This window comes from Narcine bancroftii, chromosome 1 (genome assembly GCF_036971445.1).
Source record: "Narcine bancroftii isolate sNarBan1 chromosome 1, sNarBan1.hap1, whole genome shotgun sequence".
Lineage (NCBI taxonomy): Eukaryota > Metazoa > Chordata > Chondrichthyes > Torpediniformes > Narcinidae > Narcine > Narcine bancroftii.
The window spans coordinates 40,859,323-40,878,533 of NC_091469.1; the positions used below are offsets into that span (position 1 = coordinate 40,859,323).

Below are 19,211 nucleotides of genomic sequence, written 5' to 3' on the forward strand. Positions count from 1 at the left end.
GTTTTCTATCATTCCTGTTTTGGTGGTTTATTGTTCCCAGGGAGGGCAATGATGTCTCTCTCACTTCCTGTGGGTGTCTGTTGCAGAGCTCAGACAGTCACGATACACTCGCTCCCCGTCGGTTTATTTCGGTTTCCAGAGCCTTCCTTCTCTTCGAGGCGAGCAGTTGAAACAGGAATTTAAGGTTTTTGTTGAATGACTCATTGTTTGTGAGTTTGCACGATGGACCCTTGACCTTCCCAGAGAGTGGTAAGTGTGAATCAGTTCTGCCATCCTGCTGGGCAATGACCACTTCGGATAGTTTGTGAAGATAAAAGAGCTAATGTCAAACGATCGCCGTCTTCAGTTTGTGCTGCGGTCGCTCTCCCTTCGCATCTTTTGGTACATCTGATACTCTTTTCCTACACCTGTACTCAATTTTTCTATCTCCCCATCCCCGCCAATACTTCCTTCCTCCACCTGTCTCGTCTTTCTCACCTTCTGTTCCATCAGCTCTGCGCCCTTCCCTAGCCTCCTTTATACACATAATTTTCCCCTGTCTTGATAAAGTATGTTGACTGATCATTTCTATCGACCTGAGATCCTCCAACAATTCTTTCCACAAAATGTGATTTCCTTTATTTGCCTTATAAAGGCACTCAAAGAGGTGCCACTCGTCCACTGCCACTATCAAGAAGAGAAAGAAAAGGAAAAGAGAATCCCTTCAGAGACAATGTCTGGATTATTCCACCAACCCCAATGACGTTCCCTCCTGTGCTTCTGAAACTTCCACAGCTGCTAGATAACTTCAAGGCATCTGACACAGTCCCTGGTTTCAAACTCTTGATACTATTAGGAAGCTGTTAATCCCCAAGGCTTTGTGGTAATTGACACCCTTATGAATCCTGGTACCTTACCAATCCTTGATGGAAGGCTCATGCCTGAAGTGTTGGTTATGTATCGTACTGTTTGACCTGCCGAATGTCTCCATCATTGTATTGTTACACCAATCCCTGCTTTCCACAAGGGAGTCTCCAGCTGCCTGCACCCTCTTGCTGGTCTGCTGATGTGATTCAGCACTCTCCCAAGCTTCTCTTTCTCGTGGGTTGGGGTGGTGATATCACTCTGGTGCTCTGTGCCTGCCCTCTGCTCCTCCACAGCTACAAGCCTTGTGGTCTGGGCTGCTGAGCATAAGCCCCACCAGTTTGAACACAGCTGTTGGCACTGATCTACAGGAGGTTTAAACGTGTGCGGGGCCATTGGAGTAGTGCCTGGACAGTGGTAACACATGAAGGAGTGGTGAAATACACCTCCATTTTCTCACTCCTCCAGCAGTGCAACGAATAAAAATTGTTGTTTTTTTAAAATGCCTTGAGTTGATGTTCCTTTTATGTAACCACTCATTCAAAAACTTACCGGGACCAGGCAATCCATGATACTATACTATTTCTTTCTCTTTTCCTTCTTTTTATCACTATATATAATTCTTTACACATATACATTATTCTTTATGAGGGGGTGAGGGGTTGGGAGAGGGAAGGGGAGGGGTTATAACTGTCAGGTAACAAATGAACATTTCTTCAATTTAAACACCTATTGTTTAATGATTTATTAATTACATGTATGGAAAAACTTTTAAATAAAATATTTTTTAATAAGTACCAGGAGAGTAGGTCAATTGGGTGCATTTGGGCGGCATGGGCTCATGGGCCAAAATGGCCTGTTACCTTGCTGTATGTCTAAAATGTAAACATCCAGAGAGTATAGGAGGGTGAGATGTTACCCAATGAAAGTTTATAAAATCAATGGAAGCTTGGATAAATTGGATTCCCACAGTTTTTTTTCCCCCAGGGTAGAGGATTCAAGAACTAGGTTTAATGTGAGAGGGGAGATAGGACTTGATAGGCTCAGAGGGCAGTTTGTATCTGGAATTGGCTGCCAGAGGAACCTGGAAGTGGACACAACTTTGACATTCAGAAGACATTTGGATAGATATATGTATAGGGCTTAGAAGGATGTGGACCATATGCAGGTAAATGGGACTAGCCCAGAATGCCAACTTGGTCAGCATAAGGGTTTGTGCTGTACAACTCTGAGACCTACCACAGTGTGTTTGCCTTTATTTTGAACTTTAGTACATGACCATGGCTTGTGAAATACACAAATTTGACATTTGCAAGCTTACATAATTTTTAAATTAGCACAATAAATATCTGGGGTGGAATCTTCAGGGGATTTCTCCTAATTCACATTCACAACTTTGGTGGGAATTGGCAGAAATTCCACTTACACTTTTTCTCTGAGGTTCCTATTGATCTTCCATTGAAGCTTCAGCAGAAGATTCCTGAAATTATTCATCCCAAGTTGCATTACTACCCCAAGGTCGAAAAGATTACTCTCAACTAAAAATAATGAGGCAGATATTCCAGTCAGTGGCAAAAATTGATTCTTATAGCTGGCTTCAAACAAATCCAATGTGAATTGCAGTCTGACATTTTGGATAAAAATAATGTATCTAACTGTGAAGTCAATCAAACTAAAAAAAATAATCTAGAAATTAGAAGTCATTTTGTAAAACTTCAAACTTTTTCTCAGTAATTAAATACATATTGAAAGGATATGGGATGAAGGTAGTAATTGAAATATTTTAAAAAATCTTTAGAATCACTTGTAGCACCTCCTGGGTTTCTAAATTTTAATGTGCATGTGCAGATGCCTGGTTGCTGTTAAATTCAGATTAATGATGAAAGATGCAATTTAATTTTCAACACAACCACAAATTATAGGAACATATTAGCTTGGCTAAATCTTGTGATATTGATAGACACTGAAGAGTATTTGATGGCATTCAGCTTGCCCATACCAACCTGACTTTCAGTATTTCCAACATCTTTTTGGTTCTTGTGAGCATGATGCATGTATCCTTTAATGTTTCAAGTACAACTCGAGATTAGTTGAACCAATATTGAAGTTAAATAACTACACTGAATTGCCATCTGGTTCTATTGCAAGTTATCACAAGGAAACAATCTAACTTGTAGTCCATATTATTACAGCGACATAATCAGATAATCTCTTTTAGTGAGAGATAAACCCAAGCTATTGGGGATAACTTCCCTGCAATTCTACAAGAAACATTAATTAGATAAATAAGTTATTTTACAATGTTACTCGTGATAGATTGATTCAGAAGGTCCCATACCTTCTAATGAGTCAATATCATATTTGATAGTTTGGATTTAGAATTGGCTGACTCATAGAAGACAGAAGTTTCGTAGATGGGTGTGGCTAGTGGTGTTCCGCAGAGATTGTTGTTTTTAATCTATGTAAAATATGTGGATGAAAATGTAGGTGGGTGGATTATTACATTTGCAGATGATGCAAAGATTGATAAGAGTTTTGACCAGTATTGAAGACTTGGCAAAAAATATAACTGGGCAGTTACAGATACAGTTACAAATGGCAGATGGAGTTTAATCCACACAATGTGAGGTGTTGTACTTTGGGAGGTCAAATGTAAGAGGAACATATAAAATTAATTATAGGACCCTTAAAAATATTGATATACAGAGGGATTTGGGGTTTAAGGCCCATAGCTCCTTGACAGGGTGTGTAATGAGCCCAGAGGACCCCAAAACCCAGCAGCAATAGAAATTCACTAAGACAAATGGTTACTTAAACAAAAGTTGCTTTTAATTATCTTTAAACATGAAAACCGGATCAAAATTTAACTTATTACTATTAACTTACCCCCAATTTAATTCTAAGCGCACGTGTATGTTATGTGTGTGTAAGTTGACAGTCTAATCTCACTTCTCACTCCGCCAAGTTCACTGGTATCAGAAAATTCTTATACTGTGCACAGAATTTAACAATTATGAATTTCACCCGGCTTTGGTGCTTGAAAAGTAAAAGGTTACCACTCAGGAAGGTTCTTGTTGGTTTTCAGAGAAAGATTTGTTACTCGTTGGACACCCACAACTGATCCCTTTCGATCAGCCACTTCAGTGTGCCTTGCTGAAGAAACTTGTCCCATCAGGATTTTCCAGATGATAGCCTCTTTCTTTCAGGTCACCACAGAGTTCTTTTTTTCCCCCCTTATTTCAAGTGAAACATTAGGTAGCCAGTTTTGTATGGACCATAAGGCCTTTGACCAGCTGAACTTAGAACTTACAACCTGTCTTCAAAATGGGGTTTTTCCACAAGTTTGCCAGCTTGTCCTGTTCCAGTCCCAGCTGCTGCTGACTGTAGAACTGAATTCTCTCTCTCTCGTTCTCTCTCACTCAGAGAGAACCACATAACCCTCTTAAAACAGTCAACTACACACAAACAGACTGCGGCTCCGGAACTAATCTTCCGAGTTCGTTCATCTGTTGCTTTCCAAAACAATAATCCATTACTCCACAGCATGTCCTATTAACACCTACTTGTGAAGTCCTTCTAGTTCTGGCATTTTAAATGAGATCTGTTTTGAATGTTTGTATGTGACCTACACAAAAGAAAAACTGCCACAATTGAGCTCCTATAAAACATATCTATATACAATATAAAATATAGCATAATCTTTCACAGGTGGTAAAGAAGGCTATTGTTGTGCTTGCTAAGCAAGATCTGCTAGAGGAATTCAGCTGGTCAAGTGAGATCAGTCAATTATCAGTGAGATCAATCTCATGTAGCCATGCCATCTCATGCTATGCTTGACTTCATTGGTTGGGGCATTGAGTATAAAAGCAAAGAAACCATGATGCAACTATACTAAACTTTGATCTTTGGTTAAACCGCACTTAGACTACTGCGTGCAATTCTGGTCACATTACAGGAAAGATAAGGAGATTTTGTAAAGGGTGGAGAAGAGGTTTATCAAGATGTAGCCTGAATTTAGAGTGTGTTTAGAGTTTGTACAAACTTTGATTGTTTTTCTCTGGAGCATCAGAGGCTGAAGGGAGACATGATAGAAGTTTATAAAATCATGAGAGGTATTGAAAGGGTTAACAATCAGAATCTTTACCCAGGTAAAATTGTTAGATGCAGTGAAGATGTGGGTTGGGGGAGGAGGAAGGGCAGGTTTAAAGGAGATGTATAGATACTTTTTTTTCCACAGAGTGCCTGGAATGGGCTGCTGGGAGCAATGGCAGCAGATATTAGTTTTTGTGCATGATTGTTTATATTGGCCATTGTCTATTCTTTTCCCATGAAATTGATTTTGCTGACAGACAGATGTGTTTACAATTAATGAACAGCTCTGCTGAAAACAAAAATGTCCTTTCATATATCCAGCATCTCCTTGCAAGAAGCAGTAATCCCAGAATTATCTAGGACCTGGCTATAGTGAAAGGATTTTCTCCACTGTTGCAGGTTCAAAGAGCGGCAGGGTTGGTGTAGGGGCAGCATGGTTGGTGTAGTGGTTAGTGCAACGCCTTCACAGTACCAGCAATTGGACAAAGGTTCAAATCCCATGCTGTTCATAAGGAGTTTGTACATTCTCCCTGTGTCTGTGTTGGTTTTCCCTGGGGGCTTCGATTTTCCCCCCCCCCCCCCCACTGTTCAAAATGAACCAGGTGTGTAAGTTAATTGGGTTTAAATTGGGCGGCACAGACTTGTGGGCCAAAATGGCCTGTTACCATGCTGTATGTCTAACTATTTTTAAAAATTGCATTGTTATTTTTTATCTCTTAAATTCTATGGTATGGTTTTTGATTGAGAAGATTTCACAGATCTGTTGCAATTTAATCTTTTTTTCCTGACATTTGGAGCAAAATCCAGTTTAATTTCATTTGGGAAAGAAATGTAATTAATCTATTTCCCATGATCTAGGAAACTAGTAACAGATTTTGGTGCTATTGCAACCATTTCCCTTTGTAATCGCTTGAGAACATGTAGCCAGTTGTTTTGACTCTTTAATTAAAAGGTCCATTCCAATAGCATTGAGTTTTCCAATGTTTATTTGCACTCTGAACAGTAAACTATACTTAAAACAATTAATAAATGGACAATAAGATATTTTAATATATTCAAAAGTACACAGTCAAAGAAAATTGTCTAGACCAGCTCTATATTCTTGATTCTAACAGCACAAAAAAAGTTCAAAACTAAAACTTTGTTTCTCTACATTGGTCAAAAATACAGCTTTTAACTTTGACTGTAAGGCTGTAACTATTGTGACAGAGTATATAGATATGTTTTTTGGGAGATAAATTTGGAAAGGTTTGTTAGAGTAGGTCACATACAAACACTTTAAAACAGATCTTATTTGAAATACTGGAGCTCTGCTAATGCGACACATATCGACCCCACAGCCTTTGGAAGAGCTTTGGAGAGTGCCCAAGAGACTTCACTAATAGATTGTTGTTTATAAAAAGGCAACAGATGAAAGATCTTGTCGGAGCCACATATTGTCTGGAAGGGAACTTGCTGTTCTAAGAGGGTCATGTGGTTTTGCAAGCAGAGAGAGTCAAACAGGCTTCTCTCTGAGAGAGAGAGAGAGTGAGACAGAGATCACTTCTACAGTGTTTCAGTCAGCAACAGCAGCTGGAACTGAAGCAGGACAAGCTGGCAAGCTTGTGGAAAACCCCACTGGAAGACAGGTTGTGAGTGCTTAGTTCAGCCTGGTTAAAGCCCTTGTGGTTCATGCAATAGGAGAGGACTGGTTGTCTAATGTTTCACTTGGAATAAGAGAAACAAGAAGGAACTCTGTGGTGACATAAAAGAAAGAGGTTATCATCTGGAGAACCCTGAGGGGGGGGGAAAAATTTCTTTGGCAAGACACTGAAGTGGCTGATGGAAGTAAATCAGTTGTGTCTGTCCTGGTACAACTTTTTCTCTGAAAACTGATAAAAACATTCCTGCACCTAGGTTTTACCTTTCAAGCACCAAAGCCTGGTGAACTTTATAAATGTTAAATTCTGTGCACAGTATAAGAATTGCCTGCAACCAATGAACTTGGAGGAATGAGAAGTGAAATTGGACTGTGAATCAAAGAATTTTTCTGAACTTACACACATATCATACACGTGCACTTAGAATTAGAAGGGGCTTAAATTAGGTTAGTTAAATCAATAGTGATAAGATAAAGTGTGATTCTGTTTTCATGTTTAAAGATAATTAAAAGCGGGGGCGTGGCAAGATGGCGTAGGGAACAGACGTGCTTTCCAGACCTCTCCTGACTCTGATTTATTGTTTTGCCTTTAAGTGCCTTTAAAGTTCTTTTAAAAGTTTATAAATAATAAGAGGTGTTGGATTAGTGCCTAATGGTTTATATGCAAAAAAAAAGGTAAAAGAAAACATCAACAGACTGTTAAAAAACTACATTTTCCAAAATTGTCTGAGCCTACTTCTTTATAAGAAGCCAGGACTCAGCGTAGAATGGATCCAGAGGAAGACGTACCGAGTTCGGCATTGAAGCTCCGTTTTAAGCCGGTGAGGCTCTCTGAAGGTCGCACTCAACAGCTTTCAGAACAAAGGGCTGGACGGGTGCCAGTATTTCACACAACGGCCACTGTGAGTGCTGTTACTGAGACTTTGACAGTTGAATCAGCTGGGGCGCCACCAGCTGGAGAGTTAAAGAGCTGTCATTCGACTACTACAGTGGTGGCGCTGCAAAATGCATCTTCAATTACAACGGTTTTTCCAGACATCGATTCAGTGAAGATGATTATAGAGATTTGGCTTAAAGATAACCCTGATCTTCAGTCTCCTGGTATTGCTGGGGGGACTTTGAGAGGGATTTTTATACGAAGTCAAACTGCTAGAAAAGATACTAAATTAAGGGAAGGGACAGAAGATCCTGTGGTCTCTAAGGAACAGCAAGACCCCATTATGCCTGAATCTACTTCTGTTGAAATGTCTGTTAAGGATCTTGAAGATAAGATATATTCTGTATTGAGTCACTTGGCTAATTTTGTGAACCTGTTTATTTCCAAGATTAATGCAATGGCGGAAGTCATTAATGGAGCTTTTAAGCTTGAAACCATTGAAAGATTTGAAATGTGTGATCAAGGTTTAGTCGATGCACAGGATCAACTGCAAGATGAAAATAGAATAATTGAAACATTGCAGATCCAAAATAAAAATTTAGCAAAAAAGGTTGATTATTTGGAGAATCAATCTAGACGGAACAATGTGAAAATTGTTGGTTTGCCAAAAGGCATAGAAGGACCAGATCCAAGAAAATTTTTTACTGAATGGATTCCACGAGTGTTAGGACAGGATAAATTCCCTGAAGATTTAATACTGGAACATGCTTATAGAGTTTTAAGAAGAAAATCTTTTTCAGGACAGAATCCAAGATCTGTTTTGATCCGTTGTTTAAACTATTGTGACAGAGAGACAATTTTACGTACGGCTATTAGAAATGCCCAGCAAAATAGATCTCCTTTAATGGTTCAGAATAATCCTGTTTTCTTCTATCAAGATTTGAGTCAAGAAATTATGTTTCAATTATGCAAATTTAATTCTGTGAAAGAACGGTTATGGAAAAAAAGACATAAGGCAACATACAGGTATTCTGCGGTACTGAAAATTTTTTAGGATGGAAATTAGCCAAAGTTCTTTGACAATCCTAAAGAGGTTATGGACTTTGCTCAGTCTCTACCAATCATGCAGTTTCAGGAACGATGTAGTCCTTCAAGGTCTCCAAAGAGACTAGAGATGTAAGGTGGGATCCAGATTTTTAAAAGAAATGGAAGCAATGGTGACCGAAGTGGTAACGTTGATTTAAAAAAATAAATCTTTTATCTTTTTTTTTGAGAAGAGTTTAAATAGTTTAAATAATGATGATAGTTTAATGAAATGGGAGTTGGGAGAGGGAACTGGGTGGGCACTAGATTCCAGAAGTCATCAGCTACCTGTGAGTTATCTCACACCCAATATTTTGGGGGAGTTACCGCTTTGGGCAGTTTAAACAGGAGGAGGTAGTTGTGACCTCCGACCTGTTTTTTTTTCTTTTTAATTTTTGGGTTAAGAAGTGAAGGTTTTTTTAAATTATTTTTTTTTTAAATAAATAATTTTTTTTTAAACTCTTTTTGTTTTCTGATTGTAATTGAGAGGGAATTAGGAGGTTTTTTTCTCTCCTTTTTTACTCTTTTTTTGGTTTTTTTTTTCTCTTTTTTCTTTCTTTTTTTAAGAGGATGATGTCACAGAAGATAATAAGTCAAAAATTGAGGATGTTGAATTAGATGAAGAGGAAGATGAGGGGAAAGGTGATAAGAAGAAAAAGAAGAAAATTAAGTACAAATACATTGAGGGAGAAGAGTTTAATAAAATTAAGTTAATTTCGATAGAGAATTTTGAAGATGTTATATCATCGAGTCCACGCTGCTGAAGATCCAGCTGCGCTGGGTGGGTCACGTCTCCAGAATGGAGGACCATCGCCTTCCCAAGATCATGTTATATGGCGAGCTCTCCACTGGCCACCGTGACAGAGGTGCACCAAAGAAAAGGTACAAGGACTGCCTAAAGAAATCTCTTGGTGCCTGCCACATTGACCACCACCAGTGGGCTGATATCGCCTCAAACCGTGCATCTTGGCACCTCACAGTTCGGCAGGCAGCAACCTCCTTTGAAGAAGACTGCAGAGCCCACCTCACTGACAAAAGGCAAAGGAGGAAAAACCAAACACCCAACCCCAACCAACCAATTTTCCCCTGCAACCGCTGCAACTGTGTCTGTCTGTCCCGCATCGGACTTGTCAGCCACAAATGAGCCTGCAGCCGACGTGGACATTTACCCCCTCCATAAATCTTCGTCCGTGAAGCCAAGCCAAAGAAGAAAGAAAGATAAATGAAGAATATGGAGAATTTTATAAGAGTTTGAACTTTTTCTTTTTTTTCTTTTTTTTATATAAGGGGAGGGGAAGGGAATAAAAAGTTTATCTGATTGTTTTTCTAAGGGATGTTTTTGTTCTCTCAATGAATTATAAAGGAAACTTGGTATTAATGGAAATTCTGTATTTATGTATTATTAATTATGATTTTTTTGTATAACAGATATGTGGTTGATATATGATTGTAATATTTGAACTTAGTTTTAAAGTGGATTTCATTTGTTAAATACATGTATTATGTTTGATTTAAATATATGTTTAAGGGTATTATTTTAGTATTGATATTTTTTTTGTTAGTAATTTTTTTGTTGTTAAGTTTTATCCTTTTTTTTGTAAGTGGGGTTTTTTTCTATTTTATTTACAACATTGTTAATTAATTCTTCACTCTTTATTTTGGGGGGAGGGTTGGACTAATTTTAAATTAGATGATTAATGTTGTGTTATAATTATTGGGGGGGTTAATTTGTGTAGTTTAATGATGTAGTATTCTAATTTTTATTCTTATTTTTTATTATTTCTTTAAATGTAATTTTTATTTTATTCATGTCATAAAATTTTAAATAAAGTTTAAAAAAAAAGATAATTAAAAGCAACTTTTGTTTAAGTAACTATTTGTCTTGGTGAATATCTATTGCTGCTTGGTTTTGGGGTCCTCTGGGCTCGTAACACTATAGAGACACTCAAATGTCAACAAACTTCTGTAGACTGCTGGAAACGAGCAGTTTGCAAGTGATTTTTCAGTCATTTTACCCCTTAGAGGTGCCATCACAGACACTGCCGTAAAATCATCAAATGGAGGGCCAATGTTCACATCACCAAGATACAGCTATTTGGCAATGCTTGGCACTATTTACGTACAAAATCAAAAGGGGCCATTAGCTAGTGATGCTCTTGGCTTTCAGAAATATCATTCAGTTTCAACAATGGTGTAGACATCCTTCTAAATTTAAAAAAAAATCTGTATTTGTCAAATTCTTGTAAAAGTTGATATAAGCTCTTGCTACCCCAAACAAAAAATTGCAGGAGGAACTTGGGCCAGGCAGCATCTATGGGTTAAAATGTTCAGTTAGCATTTGGATTTGAGTCCTTTATCAAGACCACTATTACCTATGGATACTGCCTGATCTGCTGAGTTTCTCCAGCATCTGCAGCTTTTCTCTCTTAGCTGCAACATTTTCAGTAAGACTTTCCATATCCCAAGAACCTTTTCCATAGAACATTTTTCTAATCTCCCATTTGATTCTTTTTCTGAATTCCAGGTATTTTTGTCCTTTGGCCAAAGACCAGAGAATAGCTAGAATTTCCCTCATTAAATCCCATTGTAAGTTGGAACACTTCATTCATTCATCAAAAACAGGTGTTTTGTAGCCAACTGCCTTGCTGTTTTGAGTTTCTGCCCCGAGACATGGAAAACTACATTTAACTTGATATATCCAGATTCTGGAGAGTTGCTTTGTTTCCATTCCAGCTGGTAAATTATTGCCACACAAAAATTGCCACATTGGCTGCAGATAAACAGGCATCCACAGTTGGCAAGGCTTGGTTTTAGAATTAAAGTAAAAGAACATGGAGAGGTCAAGGATTTTTTTTTCATTGGACCAGGGGAAGAGTAAAACATAGGGCAGTAAATATTTCTTCATTTCAGAGGACAAGGATGACTGAATTTAACCTTTTCTTTGTCTTTTCTTAAATGGAGACATTTACTTTGTATTTAGATCAAATATATATTTTACGCAATTCATTGTACGTTTTTTATTTGTACAAGGCCATTACTTCTGATACTTAACTGATGTTGTTTCAGTGAAATATGCAGATTAAAAATGAATTCAATCTGGAGTGCGGCAGTCAGAAAGCATTTGTTCCCCCGGTAACATTCTTTATGACTGCATCTGCTGCTTCAATTAACTGTCAAAGTGGATAATCTCAGTGAGTGTTGACTTACCCACCAACTGTTGAGGCAAGTGACAGGGTGGTGACGGTTTTTAAAAAAAACATTATCCAGGTTACACTATTGCATTGCTTGGTGATCTGCTGTGCATTCTGATTTCACTTGGACTCACCATTTTTCAGCTGTTGGAATATAGGGTTGAGGGTTGATCTTGAGCATCAAAGGTAGGCCTAGTGCTACCTTCTGAAATGGATAGTAGCCTGGAAATCCTGACATTTTTCCTTATTGCTTCATTCCTGCCTCAGCCAAGATCAGGTAAGCTTGCTGAAAACAAAATGAGGTTGTTTGTAAGATTGTCAAAGGATGGGTACATCATTGGAGAGCCAGCCCTTGGGAAACTAGTGCTGACCTGCCTTCTTGAATGGGTACAATTCCATTGGTGAAGTTACTCCCACAGTGTGTGGTAAAGATTACCAGGATCTACCCAACAATGGTGAGGGAACAGTGATATATTGTCAATTCAGGATGGCATTACATTTGGAGAAGCTCCTGCAGGTGTTGATACTCCTATGTCCCTAGAACCTTTGATCAACTGCTGCTCTATGTCGTGCGTCTGACAGATGATGTTGGAATAGACTTAGTGAGTCACAGTGGTGCATTTTGAATGTGCACTTGTGTCTGCAGTCCCCATAGACGTAAATTTCTATTATTTGGACATTGCAAATTAGTGTATTTTAAGTGGTGGAGGCTGTTAATTAATTACTTACTGCTTTCATGTTTTAAATTATAAACAAGAAGTATTAATTTTTGATCCTTGCTTTATCAATCTGATCTTTCTGTGATTATTGTCAAAATGTGATCAGTTTTTTTTGTGCATTCCCACAGCCACTATTCGCTGAAACAGATCTGGAGAGAAAACTCAAGGTATCAGAGGTAAAGATTGCCATTATTAGATTGTTGTGGAAGTATCTGCACCAATTAATTTTCATTCTTCAAGAAACTCACAGTAGAAATAGGAACAGACTGTGTTTTAGTTCTAAGTAGGAATGTGTCCAAGACTCCCTGATGTTCTTTAGTAGCACCATGGGACATGTTACGTTGCTGTGCCGTGTCAAATAAGCCATTGATTGAACATCTCATTCAAACAACAGAATCTCTTCAGTGACGGATTGTCAAGGTATCATTTAACACTGAGCAAAAATCATGCAGCATGCCTTGGACTACAGCTTGCATAGATCTTTAAAAGTAGTAAAATGAATTAAATTGCTTCACAGTGTAGTTTCAAAGAGAATTTAATACTATAACTTTAAGATCAGAATGCTCCATATTGAGCCAAACATTTTGTTGGCCTCATCAACCACAGAGTAGTTTTAGTACTTCTGGGATAAAACTTAAAATGTTGAAAAAACTCAGCAGGCCAGGCATTCGTGGTGAGAGCAATATGATAGTGTTTAAGTTCCATCCAAGGGTTTTTAACATGAAACATTTATATTGTTTTTTTCCCCTACCCCCCACATATGTTGTGCACTTGTTGAGTATTTCCAGCATCTGCTATTTCTTCTTTTACAGTTAGGTTTAAAAATTTGAATTTTGTTTGCCCCAGTTGAAACTTACAGTAAGACATGGAGTAGGAAGGCCCAGTGTCTGTTAAATTGGTTGATGTCTGCTTGTGTGGTGATTGAGGATAGCTTTTTGGCTCATATATCAATGGATTGCAAGCAGCATAGAACTCCTCAGACGATCCTTGATTGCTTTGATAAGAATGCATTTCAATTGCAGGCCTCTTGTGCAAACTGGTAATTTCTATTCCACATGGAGTATTTTACCGAACTTTACAGAGGGTTAAAGTATTAATAAAACCAAGAGAAACATCACTTCGAAATGCAAGTTAATAATGATGAGTTTATTGTCATATATACTGAAGACCCCAACAATGAAGACGCTGTTTACATCCGGTACCGCACGGATGGCAGTCTCTTCAATCTGAGGCGCCTGCAAGCTCACACCAAGACACAAGAGAAACTTGTCCGTGAACTACTCTTTGCAGATGATGCCGCTTTAGTTGCCCATTCAGAGCCAGCTCTTCAGCGCTTGACGTCCTGCTTTGCGGAAACTGCCAAAATGTTTGGCCTGGAAGTCAGCCTGAAGAAAACTGAGGTCCTCCATCAGCCAGCTCCCCACCATGACTACCAGCCCCCCCACATCTCCATCGGGCACACAAAACTCAAAACGGTCAACCAGTTTACCTATCTCGGCTGCACCATTTCATCAGATGCAAGGATCGACAATGAGATAGACAACAGACTCGCCAAGGCAAATAGCGCCTTTGGAAGACTACACAAAAGAGTCTGGAAAAACAACCAACTGAAAAACCTCACAAAGATAAGCGTATACAGAGCCGTTGTCATACCCACACTCCTGTTCGGCTCCGAATCATGGGTCCTCTACCGGCACCACCTACGGCTCCTAGAACGCTTCCACCAGCGTTGTCTCCGCTCCATCCTCAACATCCATTGGAGCGCTCACACCCCTAACGTCGAAGTACTCGAGATGGCAGAGGTCGACAGCATCGAGTCCACGCTGCTGAAGATCCAGCTGCGCTGGATGGGTCACGTCTCCAGAATGGAGGACCATCGCCTTCCCAAGATCGTGTTATATGGCGAGCTCTCCACTGGCCACCGTGACAGAGGTGCACCAAAGAAAAGGTACAAGGACTGCCTAAAGAAATCTCTTGGTGCCTGCCACATTGACCACCGCCAGTGGGCTGATAACGCCTCAAACCGTGCATCTTGGCGCCTCACAGTTTGGCGGGCAGCAGCCTCCTTTGAAGAAGACCGCAGAGCCCACCTCACTGACAAAAGGCAAAGGAGGAAAAACCCAACACCCAACCCCAACCAACCAATTTTCCCTTGCAACCGCTGCAATCGTGTCTGCCTGTCCCGCATCGGACTTGTCAGCCACAAACGAGCCTGCAGCTGACGTGGACTTTTTACCCCCTCCATAAATCTTCGTCCGCGAAGCCAAGCCAAAGAAAGATACTGAAGAATGAACACACGCACCAAAATTCTGACTTGCTGCAGACAAGCAGGTACTTTGTAAAATTAAAACTACAAAAATAACAAAATAAAACAACTAAAATAATTGAATTAAAAGAGATAGAAGTGCAAAAATAGATGATAAACATTCACAGTTGGAATATCATGACAAAATCCAATTCCTTTCTGAAAATGGAGACACAACAGACTTAAGATACTGGAATCTGTAGCAAAAAATAAACTGCTGGAGGAACTCAGCAGGTCGAGTGGCATCTGTAGAGGCAAGGGGACAGTTTATTTTTTGGGTTGTGATCTTGCTGTCTGACTTGTTAAAATTTTTGTACTGTAGTTTATTTTTTGCTTTCTTAAAATATTTCAACGCATTTTGACACAGTCAACTTGTTTTTTATTTGATGTGTTCCTGAAATTTTTTCTTCACATAAGCTCCCACATGTGATCCATGCTGTTTTCATAACTTCATGTTTTTGTTTATAAACAATGAGAGCCTGCCATATCAGCACACAACTTTTAATAATTCACAATTAGAATGTGCAATAAGTGCTGGGTGGCCAACAACATACATATCCTGAGAATGAATTTAAAAAAATTTAATTTAGTTTAGAAGATTTCACCAGCTGTCTCTCAATAGCCCCTTTTCCTCTGGCACACTGTCTCAGGAATTAATTGAGAACATACTGGGGCAGGGTCCAGTGGAAAAGAAACAATGTCTGAACACTGGCATCAAGTGACATCATTTCACACTGTGGATTAACCACCTGTACCCCTGCTCGTATCCCTGGTGTTTTCAGATGCCAGCATTCAGATGAAATCATTGGAAAGAGGAACACTTCAATCTCAGGACAGAAATAACATCATTTTTTTTACATGATTACGTTTCACTGCGTGCTGAGGCTGTGTTTTGGAGCCGTAGGGTAAGGCTGACTGGCACCTTAGAGGCCCTTTTTCTCCTCAAGTGCAATTCAAAATTACATTTCTTGAGTGTGCAAAGTCAGTGGAATAAAGCCTGCTGGGAAGTTTTAAAAGATCAGACTCGGTGGAGGGGAGTAAACTGCGGTGATAGAGAACTGCAAGAGCTACTCTCATTGAGGCTAAATGAGGCTGCAGGGTAAGATTTGAGAGGCACCATTAAAGATGGCAGGTTTTATGAGAGGATAACATCCAAGATCAGGGAAATGGGGTATAACAGGGTTAAGATTAAGGTAATCAACAAACTCAAGACACTTTGGAGGAGGTTCCATCAGGTCATGGACCATAACAGAAGGAATGGGAAGGGCCGATTGGATTGGCCTTATTTCAACCAGGCTTATAATATCTGGGGTAGCAGCAAGCAAGCTGAGGCACTCTCCCTGGTAGTCAGGGGTCTGCTGCACAAACTCCAGAACACAGTTTGCGACCAGAGGTTGAGGAAGAGAAGGAGGTGGAGGATGCCTTCAGTACCTCATCTGCCTCAGTTGCATTTTCACTCCCCTAAAGCTCACCCTCTCCCTCATCCACTACCTGTAGCTCAGCCACACAACAGACCGCAAGAGTCCAGAAAAGAGGGACCTCGTCTGATGCTACATCAGAGGCTGGTAAGAATTGTTTTCCATCTGTTCATCATTGCCTATCTGTTTACAGGTCTATGGACATGACATGTCACGTAAATCTCATATGTGTTGCACTTGTTATCCAGGAACTAAAGGGAGGAGTAAATGCAGGAAGCCTACAAAAAAGCAGGAGGCCGCAACCGAGCTCCAAAGGTTCCTACGCAAACTGGACTTGGTGGACCAGGAACTGGAATGGGAGCGTAGGGAGAGGCAGAGGCACATGGAGATGATGCAGGCACAGAGTTGGGAACGTGAAGCCGACAGACAGCAGCCAGGCAAACAATAAAGGACTATCACGCCTGATCAATGAAATCAGGCAGGAGATACAGGCCCAGACAGGCGTGATGAGGAACCTGGCATCATTAATTGATCTGATTGCCCATATCAAGCCTTGGCCCTCCATCCGCCACTCTCCTTCCACCATTGGCCATCCTCCTGCATTCTCCCTCCAATCAGCTGCCTCCTCCCTGTGGCACATGCCTCATTCCATAGCCCTTGATCCTCTCAACACCATCAGTTGTCCCCATACAATTCTCCTCCATCTTACCACCTTCCAAATCCTCTCCTCGTCCCGCCGTTATCCTGCATCTATGAACCCCACCCACATGCCCACTGCCATGCCCCTCTCAGGAAGGGAACGCCAGACACAGGGTGGTGACAAAGGTTCTGTGGATGACTCCCTCAGTTCCCCTTTCCCCTCGTCTTGCATCCAGTTTCTGGAGGAAGAGGATGACTAATGAGAATGCAAAACAAGCAATTGCACGTTTTGCAAAAAAATCAGAAGTTTATTTCTAATGTTGAAAAGTTTACATTTGTTATTGGTTGTAATCGAGCAGTGCAAAACATCACATCAGTTTATTTTTGAGTTACAAATGTGACTAAGGACTCTTGCAGACCTTGGAATTGCAGGATGTTTACCTGACTCTTGTGATGTTCTTAGATTTCAGAAATTCACTGCTTTTAATGACATTTGAAGTGAAGTTTACCCATGTCAACATGGCTTTACTATGATCATTCAGAATTAAAGAAGTTGTTGCATTATTTTCTTAGATGAGCAATAAACTTCTTTGACATTTTGCAGCCATGCCTCAGTTGTCTTCCTCACGTCCACACAAGACAGTCATAATAGCCTCACATAATAGCCTGTTGGACTCCTGAAGGAAAACCTTTCTGGTGGAGGGAGATCTGTTTCCACAGTCTTCCACTCTTCCAGGAAGTGTTCTTTGTTGATCTCACAAATGTCATGCAAGTCACAGCAGGCAACAACCACCTCTAACACGAAAGCAGTACTAATGTCCATTCTTTTAGACAGGGACTTCCAGCGACCTTTGAGATGTCCAAACACATTTTCCACAATCATTCACCCAGAGCTCAGTTCAAATTTTAATTTTCGCTTACGCCAACCAATGACATGATGCTGAGTGTACCCTTTCATCGGCCATCTTCTTAGTGGGTAGGCTGGGTCCCCGAGCAGATGTGCAGGGACTTCCACTCCATTGACTTCTTTGGAAACCTGTAGCAGAGGAATGAGAAGAGATTTGGCACTCATCGTTTGGGCACATAAAAAAGTATCTAGGGCCTTTACCTGGCACTCTAGCGGATTAAATGTCCATGTCCCAAGCTTGATTAATATTGTGATATTCACTTAAGTCACAGGGGAATAGGTAACCTCCTGCATCCTCAGCCTTTCTATAAATGAGAGTTGATAAGAACTCGAGTATCATGCGTGCAACTTGGCCAACCCACATATACATCTGTGAAGCTAGAAACACTCAGGGATAATAAGGCTTAATTCATTAAGTGAGGATAACCGATATTAATGGATTCATCATCCTTACTAGCAGTTGTGGTTGACAACAGCTTGCAGAACAATTGAGTGTCAACCTTTGCAATTGTAATAGGAAGATGGATCATCTTGCGGGGCTATGATGGGTATGTGTGTGACATCGATGGCAGCAGTGCACATTGGATAACCACCCCTTCTTTCAAATGCAGTGATTGTCTCCTGAAGATTCTCTCTGCTCAGCCGCTCAGTGAAACGATTATGAGGGGCTTCTTCACTGCGATTGCCACTTGCTTCACCACTTTGAATACAGTGGCTATATCAACACTGAACGATACTCACAAGGGGTGGCATACCACCACAGAGCTATTGTAAATCTGATATGTCGCTCCAGTGGCTTCCGGCAGTTGGTGATCTTGCGCTTCAACTGTGGCTCAAGGATCCCTGCAATGAAATCAAATGTACCACAACACATTTTAAGATTCTCACACCACTGCTCATCATTTTAATTATCCATGACTTCACTCCAGAGATCCATGAGGTCTTTCCCTCTTCCACATCTTTCTGCTCCTATGAACCTTTTCAAAATACTTCATTATAACCAGGTGTTTGCACCAACGGCTGGTCAACACAGCTTGACTCTCCACCTCAAAACACTCCCAGGTTATCTGCATTATATTGTTGGAAGCAGATACATGATCTCTATTAGTCTTCCCCATTGCTTGCAAAACTTTCTTATAAGGAGACTTCTAAGACCTGACTCCCGAGAGACAGATCCACACATTTCACAATGTCCAGGGTGACCTGCCTGATGTTGGCCGTTGTTCTGATGAACGATGATGTCACTTCCTGCTATTGCATGTGCCGTCACACATGATGTTGAAGGTAGAACACTCCAATCTCTGGGGATGAGTTTTGTTCAGTGGAAAAGTAATTTGTGTTCCTGTAAGGGGTGGCCCAGTGGAAACAGCACAAACGGCTTCCTATCCCAGGACACTGCATAGCAAATTTACTGGAATGCCAATGGAAAAGGGGCTAATGATACATTGTACTTATTGACAATTATTTTGTTTTACAATATTTTAAATGTAGTTGATGA

General features: G+C 40.2%; 1 protein-coding gene across 9 annotated transcripts in view; it reads left to right on the plus strand.

The window, feature by feature from the left end:
• The window catches only part of LOC138757368 (MOB kinase activator 3B), a 108,105-nt gene that overhangs the window by 62,683 nt on the left and 26,211 nt on the right, over positions 1-19,211 (plus strand). For 3 of the 9 annotated variants that reach the window (XM_069924579.1, XM_069924566.1, XM_069924604.1), the window contains exons 2-3: positions 12,573-12,620; positions 16,247-16,314. Coding sequence is in view for 2 of the 9 variants with exons in the window: in XM_069924614.1 (XP_069780715.1) it covers positions 12,573-12,620; positions 16,247-16,314; positions 16,416-16,615 (316 nt within the window). In the remaining 7 variants the exon portion in view is untranslated. Of the gene's footprint in view, positions 1-56; positions 250-11,574; positions 11,726-11,877; positions 12,003-12,572; positions 12,621-16,246; positions 16,315-16,415; positions 17,408-19,211 lie in introns of those variants that run through there. The other 6 variants (XM_069924614.1, XM_069924622.1, XM_069924575.1 and 3 more) reach the window with 5 other exon arrangements.